General features: G+C 35.6%; 1 protein-coding gene across 6 annotated transcripts; it reads right to left on the bottom strand.

Moving 5' to 3' along the window:
- Positions 86-5,102, bottom strand: LOC109843722. 6 transcript variants are annotated; one of them, XM_020412675.1, is made up of 9 exons: positions 5,010-5,102; positions 3,097-3,430; positions 2,865-2,927; positions 2,281-2,388; positions 2,010-2,084; positions 1,244-1,309; positions 990-1,049; positions 697-761; positions 419-549 (listed from the first exon to the last, which is right to left on the bottom strand). In XM_020412675.1, exons 1-9 carry the CDS (start codon positions 5,066-5,068, stop codon positions 516-518), a joined length of 864 nt encoding a protein of 287 aa, XP_020268264.1. In that variant the 5' UTR covers positions 5,069-5,102; the 3' UTR covers positions 419-515. The 6 variants fall into 6 exon arrangements, 5 of the variants coding, with proteins under 5 accessions (XP_020268263.1, XP_020268264.1, XP_020268265.1 ...); XR_002247772.1 differs by having other exon boundaries at positions 451-549; positions 649-756; XM_020412676.1 differs by having other exon boundaries at positions 451-549; positions 649-761.

The following is a 9,027-nucleotide window of genomic DNA, read 5'->3' as shown; positions in this document are numbered from 1 at the left end:
AAGGCAAAAACTGTTTCAATACTCTAATACTCAACGAAAAAGAAAGGCATAACTCACATAAGTACACAAGCAAGATAAATGTTACGCAAGACAGACTGGCAAACATTTGATCATCATCTGCAATATAGCGTACTAAGATGTAAGTTTTTTTCATGTATTCTCTATTGCATTCAGCATTATATGCATAGAGAGAGTAAGAGAACTCCAGCAAAACGATCAGATAGGAATCACTACAAAACTTCCCACCACGAAATAAACGTATTCTTCCTAATCTTAAAGACTTCGATCACTATTACATGTTCCAAGTAGAGCTTGTAATATTTGGCAAATTTTTTGAGTAAGCTTGAGATGTAGGCATCCAAAGCTTTGGTTGGTGACCTCTTAAGTAGTACAAAGGAGGGTATACGCAAAATCCATGGGCAAGAGAGTCAGTCCCTTGCTCTGTAAAAGCTCATTTGCAGCTTGTGGCCTCATCTCAAGTAGATCTCCAATTATATCTTCTAGGGGGTCACTCCTTACCCCCTGATGAAGGAGATAGTGGCCATAGCCCTGCAACAAGTATGGCAATTATTTCCAGAGAAAAAAGTTACAATTCTGCCACACACAGAAATTGATTTCAATAAAAAAGTTTAAGATTAGAGTTAATACTGGTCCATGGATTGCCCCCTCTTAGTGTCGATGATTTGAATTTACTACCTTCTACTTTTAGTTTTGCAGATAGACCGCACTGAGTGAATTTTTTTTGCTCTTCCTCTTCTACCCTTCAAAGAAAGTGAAAATTACTAGAGGGTAGTAAGTTCAAAACAACGATACTACACGGGGTCTATCCACAATTAACTCCTCGAGATTATATAATCAGACCATTTAGATTATTAGAGGTAAAAGAATACGATTTGCAATTTATCCTTCCATATTTATTAGGAAATTGCAATAGTTTCCATGCTTATTTGTGTTGTTATGTAATTTGAGAAGTAGAATTTGAGCATTACCTCAAGATGCACGAATGGATAAGCAGTAGATTCACCACTCAACCGGCTCTGACTTAACAACTGTAATTTTACATTAGACAAGCTATATATGCAGTAAACATAATTTAACAGGATCATTAATAAATGTTACAAAGTGCTATTGATACTAATGCATATCTTCCTAACAGAAAAGCACAAAAAATAAAATCCAGAAACAACACAAAAAGAGAGGAAAAACTCCGGCAGAAATATCAGAAAGCTTTAAATGAAATTACCTTCAGCTGAAGCTTCAGATACTTGATATAGTCGATTGTATCGTCCAATACAGATGCTTCGTCACCCTACATACAAGTATATGAAAAGAGAAGTAAATAAGGCCAGTTCAGATTTATGTAAGAACAAACAAATACTGTGATGATAATTTATCTTAAATGATTTACATAGGTAAGATAATTAAGAGAGACTGATTCTGTGTAGTCAATTTTTGAATGAGATGGTCTCTGCAATGGATGTTGCTGTATATAAAAAGTTTCAATTATGAAGTGGAATAAGATGGAAGTTTGTCAAATAAAAATGGATTTCATATGGTTGATTTGTGAAACATTAATTGGGAAGCACTCCGATTAACGTCTAGTAATCCCAGTAACTTTCAGCACTAGTGGCTTTAATAGGCCTTAATATTGACTAAAGAAAGTCTAGCAAAGTATCCATGCACATCATTGGTGCAAATTCACACAACTCCAACAGTAAAGCCTTATCTCATATTTTTGAGTTTGGCTACATGAATCCTAATCTTCCATCATTTCTATTATGGGGCATCTCCTCCGATAACAACTATCATATCATTCTTAATTGTTTTAACCAGATTCTTTTAGGCCTGCATCTAGTCCTCTTTAGTGCAAATTCAAGTGCCTTCTAATAAGTTCAACATGGAACCAAATAATAGCCAATAACCCCCTCGATACATCTAATGTGCAGATAAAAATTAAAATAGTAAGAATTCTGTCGAGCATTTAGTACATGCATATAAAGGTATCTTACCTTATCAGAAAATCCAAAACATGGCACATTACTTCTTAATACTCTAATTCCTTGTGAAATCCTGGCTTTCCGGAGCTACAAAAAAAGTGGTCTGTGTAAGTTGATCAAGAATAAAAGGAGCAGATGCAACAGATAGAATGTGCAACGTTGTTGGTGATTTTTGCCAGTACGCAAGCCACAAAGTTATGTTAATTTTTGAGATGATAGCATACGGAATAGCATCAAGAGTTACAATTCCATCTCTCAAGTTCGAGAAACAAATATGTCTTACCTTATCTTTTTGGTTTCTGGCTTCTCTTTGAGAAAATATTACTGGGGAGTAAGGTTCAGCAATGGCACATAAGGCTCGATCTGGTATTTGCCTTAAGCAAGGAAGAATCTGTCAAATGAAGTGATGGATTTGTCACTATTACTTTCATAATGTATGGTTTAGACGTAGGGAACAAGAATAACTGCTATCTGTGAATCCAAGGGGTATCGGAAAGCTCTGTTAAATGAACTAATGAATGTGTCATATCAATTGCGGATAGATCCCTTGTACTATAGCCCAATTGCGGATAAACCCCCTGTAGCTCAATTGTTGTAGATAGACCCCTTCAGTGAAATTCTTTTACTCTTTTACCCTTTAGAGAAAAAAATTTTTTTTTAATACAAACGGACCTCCTGAAGGTAAAAGAGTAAAAATTTTCATTCAGGGGGTCTACCGCAACAATAGAGCTATGAGGGGTCTGTCCACAATTTGGCGTTAGTACAAGGCGTTTATCTGTAAAGACGAGCATAAATGCTTCCTCTCAAATACTTCAGTTACAGGACATTATAAGTTTAAAAGTCTAAAAGAACAGAAGAGAAATAAACCTGTTGCCCATTTACAGATGCATCTGCTGGTTCACCATCAGTATTGAGTGCTGAATAACCAATCTACAACCATAACTTTGAGTTATAAGCATAACGCTATCAATGAATAAAAGAAACAATTCAAATTTGAAACACAACAAGAAAATGAATCAATTCACCATATTGAAGCAAAGCCATTCTAAACAAGTTCATCATATTCAACACAACAGAGAGCCAATTGGAGATTACTTACAGCCAAAATATCAGCATCAGAAGCCACTCTGGGGCTACTTATACTCTTCTTTTGTTCAACAAAATGGCTAGGAAAATAGCTCTCATTGCAAGGAATAACACAAAGTGGTGTTGGATTGAGTAGTTCTTCTGCAATCAGATCAAGCTCATGTCGATGATGAGTTTGACGGAAGAAACCATTCTGAGCAATTGGGTAGTTTTCTTTCTCCATGCATACATTTAGAGAGGCATCAATCTGTTGTTCTTGCTTTGGTTCTACAATGGTCTTCCCTTTACCCAACATTGTCGATATCCTAGGTACTGAAACACCATTTGCTCCTCTCATGCTGATGAATCTGAATGCAAGAATTTACATAACAAACTTGATACCTTTTTGGAAGAAAACTATAAATCTAATAGAGAGATAAACTATTATGTTTTACATAAAATTCGACTAACAAATATTCTTCACGTACGCCGTAAATCTAATATGACAGAAAATAGGTCATGGATGAAGAGGGCTACTATACTTACATAGCATAACTCATAAAGCAAATCAACACAATCTTAATTTAAGAAAAAGTACTATCAAGGGTAGCATCAATATTTATTCTCACTTGCAGGTTTACTATCTGGTCAGGCTCCAAAGCCAATTCGGAATCAAATTCATCATCAAATCAAATAAAATGGAATGTTAAATGACCCAACAACAAACACACATCTAGTTACTGCCTTCTTCAGAAAAGTCACCATGCAATATTTTGATGCAGAATACAGTTTATTGAGAAAAAAAACCCAGGCAAAATATGATTCCTGTACTTTTTCCGTGTCTTATAGGCTTCTTCAAGAATCTCACAATACTAGCGAAGTAAACCCTTTAGCATTCTAGAGCTCAATCAACAAAATAAAATAACTTGTCTGTTCATATTACAACTCAAGACATTGCTTAACCCAATCCCAGTGATAACTAATCACGACTTTCGTGCAAGTACTAGACATGAGGTACAAGTAATATTTAGAAAGTTGGGATAAAAAAAAGAGGTAAGAAATTCTGCATTCAATCCCTCAGATACTACATTAGGAAACAAAAATATTTCAACATATATAATACATTTGGTGAAAAAAAAATTTAAAAAAAAAACAATATAACATAACTCATGAATACCCAATCTGGGTTAAAGCAAAGGGAATGATGACAAGAGCAGCATCAAAATGGTCAGGCTCTTAGCTCTTTTTCAATATCCGTGACTAATCTCTATCTTAAGCCAGAGCAGCATCAAATTCAATATCAACTTGATTAAAGTGGAATCTAAATTGACTCAACATGAAAATATATCTATATATATATATTAAGAAATGAAAAACAATCAACATGTAACATTCTCATGCCACTTGTTGAGCCAAATCATGATTATTCATCTGCTGGTTTATTTATCCTCATATACTTCTGAGAATCTCAGAATACTAGTGAGGTCAACCTTTCAGCATTTTTCTATTTTTTATTTAGGGGGGAAAAACCCCTTCAGCGTTGTAGCGTTCAATCAACAAAATAGCCTAATTTGGACCTTGTTTAACCAAAACCCAGCATAAAGTTACCACAATAATAAATATCAGGTACAATCATATTTCGGAAATTCTGGGAATACAGAAATAAACAGGAAAATTTGCATTCTAATCCCTTAGATTAGACCAAAAAAAGCATACACTATATTGTAGTAAATTAAGAAACAAACGAACAAATATATTTAAAAAACGCAAAAAAAAAAAATCTTATGCACAGATGAACCCAGAAAATTTCACATCAAAATTAAAAATCTCAATCGGATATGAAATGGGTTTTGGTAATCGTAACTGCTCAAGTCATTTTTCCCAATATATATATACATATTTGGAAGGGCTTATCAACCCCATTAAAATGCAAAATAATTTCCTTACAAAATGCAAATACAAAGAGAAGAGAGGCAAAATGTCTTCTCATTACAAGATTGAAACATTTCCTAGGGTTTCATTTTAATCCTTTCCAACATCTTTTACCTTGATTTTAGTTTGGGAGAGGAAATTTTAGGAGGAGACGAGATTGTGACTGTCAATGAATTTCTTTGTTTTTTGTTTTTTTCTCGCTTGCTGAGCACTACTAAAAGCAGTTTGTACGCTACTACTATCTATAGTAACTAAATAAATGACAAAAGTACCCCCACCCGTGCTAAGTATATTGGGCTGGGCCCAAGTACACGGTATCTGAGGACAAATACATGCAAAACTTTGGATTAATAGGTCTCTTTGTGAGTTTTTATGAAGGGTTGATTGCATATTAGTCCTTATATCATCCTTAATTATCAATTAGTCCCTCAAATCCCAGTATTTGCTCATTAGTCCCTCAAATCTTCATTTTTATTGCAATTTCTTCACTCTTGTTAGGTAATGATATTTATGAGAGTGAAATTCTATCAAAAAATAATGGAAATTAATGGTTTTCCCCTTATACCCCCACCAATAGTTAACTATATCATTTAAAGCCTCACCAACCTATTTCATAACCGATTTATACGGTTATACCTATAACTCGCTCAAACTAAAACTCAAATCCACCACCTCGGTCTCCAACAGTCGGGAACTTTCCCAAATCCACTCTTGATATTTTTTTCCTTTTGTAGAGCAAGAAAATTTTAGGAAGAAATGAACTTTGAGTTACTTGAGAGTGTAAGATATACAAAGGGGGCAATTAGGTAATTCTAGATGTTAGGTTAAAGGTTAACCCAACTAGAGTTAGGGAGACTACCAGAATTTCTAACAGAGAAAAAAAATATGCTTTGAAATTGAAGATTTAAAGGTCTAATTAGCAAATACTGAGATTTAATAGACTAATTGAGAATTAAAGATGATTTAAGTGACTGATATGTAATTAACCCTTTTACGAAATTTGGGAAGCTTATCGCACAGATAGAAAGCGGTCATCTACATAAACATTTCCCATGCAATTTATTTTTACTTTCTGTATTTTGGTGCTTTTGTGAAAGTACAGGATTTATGGCGTTTTTTTACTATTCACCAAAGCCTTCTCTCTGCGGAGGGATCTTGATTTGAAAGATTATATGAGTGCTATTTTATCATTTTCATGGTTTTAAAAAATGTAGCCAAACAAGAGAAATTTGAGGGAACTAAGTTGTGTACCTCACAATTCAGTAAATTTCCAAATTTTACAAAGTATATGCAACCAAATAGTCCCTAAAACAAAGACGTTATCAAGATTCATTATTATATCAATAACAATGATTAACCTTCTTCATCGCTATGATTAATTTCGTAGGAGGCCTTTTGTAACGGTAGAGCATGCTACTGTTAGATCATATGGTTCTTCAATGGTGTTGTTCCTGTAGCAGATGATAAAATTTTTCTAGTAAGAAATGTGTTGATGGTAGACGGACCTACAAGAATTTTTTAGAATGTGCTAAGACAGTGAGAGAGATGGTTCATAACAATCACATTAAGACGGTGAAAGATTTATGGTCCATAACAATCACATTAAGGCGGTGAAAGATTTATGGTTCATAACAATCACATATAGATGGTGAAAGATTTTGTTCTTGCTATTCAAATTCTGCTATATGACTACCTTTCGAAAACTGCCAATAGTTCGTAACAATCCTATATATTAGATATTGGTCCTCCATGTTGGGAAATTACGCAAATTCTCATGTTATCAGATTTATAAGAAAGCGAAATAAATGCGCAATAAAAGGACACGCAAATTTAACGTGGTTCGGTACAAAATTGTCTACGTGCACGGACTGCTGCAAATCTTTCACTAAGGGGAGAAAATTTACTAGTGTTTTTCACACAACTCACAACCCAACTGTCACTCTGAAAATTGCTCACAATTTTCTCTCACTGAGTGCTCTCTCACTTTTCTTCTCTGTTTTCTCTTTTGCTTGGATTTTGTCCTGAGCATCTGTTTAGCGTGCTCTATTTATAGGTGCAGAAGCCCCTCAATCATCCCTTACTTTCGGTGTTTTTTTGTCAAAAAAGGAAGCAGCGATGGCTGCCTTTGTTGACAAAAGCAACCTTCCCTTTTTCTTTGTGATTTCGGCTAACAATCTCCCACTTGATGACTGATTTTAATCTGTCTTCACATCTCGATCTATGCAGCAGCTCTTCCCCGATCTTAATACTATTGCAAACCAACTAAAGCTGAACACAGCTTCAGTTTGTTAGTAGTCACCGTCTTTGTCAGCGTGTCTGCCGGATTTTGAGCTCTACTGATCTTTTCAAGTTTCAAAATTTCATCTTCCAGAAGTGACCGGATAAAATGATACCGCATCTGTATGTGCTTCGTTCTTGAATGAAAGACAGATTCTTCGCTAGATGAATAGCACTTTGACTATCACAATATAATACATTGTCTTCTTGTTTCTTGCCTAATTCATCCAAAAAACTTTGAAGCCAAACCATTTCCTTGCTGGATTCTGTAATAGCGACATATTCTACTTTAGTTGTGGAGAGAGCAACTATCTTCTGCAGTTGAGAAACCTAACTCGCTATAGTACCTCCTAGAGTATAGACATACATTGTAATGCTCTTTCTGATATCAACATTTCCTGCTAAATCAGCATCCACATAACCTGTTTGTATTGTATCTCCCCCATTAAAACAAAGTGCTTTACTTGTGGTGCCCGATAGATATTAGGATCCATTTGACTGCTTCTCAGTGTACATTGCCCGGATTATTCATGTACCTGCTAACATCTCCTACTGTTTGAGCAATATCTGGTCTTGTACAAACCATGACATACATCAGACTTCCAATTGCTGAGGCGTACGGGACCTTCGCCATATGTGCACGCCCATTTGACTGCTTCTCAGTATACATTGCCCGGATTATTCATGTACCTGCTAACAGCTCCTACTGCTTGAGCAATATCTGGTCCTGTACAAACCATGACATACATCAGACTTTCAATTGCTGAGGCTTACGAGACCTTCGCCGTGTGTGCACGCTCTTCCTCTGTCTTTGGTGACTGCTCTTTGGAAAGTCTGAAATGAATACCTATAGGTGTACTCACTGGTTCAACATCTTGTATATTGAACCTGGAGAGTACTTTGTTGATGTACTCAGCCTGTGATAACATCAAAATCCCAGACTTCGTGTCTCTCTTGATCCTCATTCCAAGAATCTGCTTTGCAGCACCAAGATCTTTCATTACGAACTGCTTTGACAATTTTTGCTTCAAATTTATAATCTCTTGCAGATCTAAACCTACAACGAGCATGTCATCAACGTATAATAATAAAATAATAAAGTTATTGTCAAACCTCTTGAGATAGCAACAATGATTTGCTTGACATCTAGTGAAACCGTTGCTGCCCATAAAGCTATCAAACTTCTTGTACCACTGCCTGGGAGCTTGTTTTAATCCATACAAGCTCTTCTTCAAACGACATACTAGATTTTTCTTGCATGTCTTTATGAAACCTTCCGGTTACTTCAAGTAGATCTCCTCCTCCAAATCACCATGAAGAAAAGCTGTTTTTACATCTAACTGCTCAAGATGTAAATCCTCAGCAGCTACAATTTTCAACACCAGCCTGATTGTAGTCGATTTTACGACCGGAGAGAAAATTACATTGTAGTCAATACCTACTTTTTTCTGAAAGCCTTTGACAACCAATCTTGCCTTGTAACACTTGTTCCAATCATGTTCTTCTTTGATCCTGTAAATCCACTTGTTATGAAGAGCTTTCTTACCTAGTGGTAATTCAACTAAGTCCCACGTCTGATTTGACATAAGCGAGTCCATCTCATCTTGCATAGCAGACTCCCACTTGACTGAATCCTCTACCTACATTGCTTCATCATAACACTCTGGTTCACCACTGTCAATCAGCAACAAGTAGTGCAAAGAAGGCGAATAATGCTGGATTAGCTTAGGAATTCTGGAGGAGCGTCTCACTTCTG

The sequence above is a fragment of the Asparagus officinalis genome, chromosome 5 (genome assembly GCF_001876935.1).
Source record: "Asparagus officinalis chromosome 5, Aspof.V1, whole genome shotgun sequence".
Taxonomy (NCBI): Eukaryota; Viridiplantae; Streptophyta; class Magnoliopsida; order Asparagales; family Asparagaceae; genus Asparagus; species Asparagus officinalis.
Note: the sequence above shows the minus strand (reverse complement) of the source record. Positions and strands in the feature narration are given on the sequence as shown.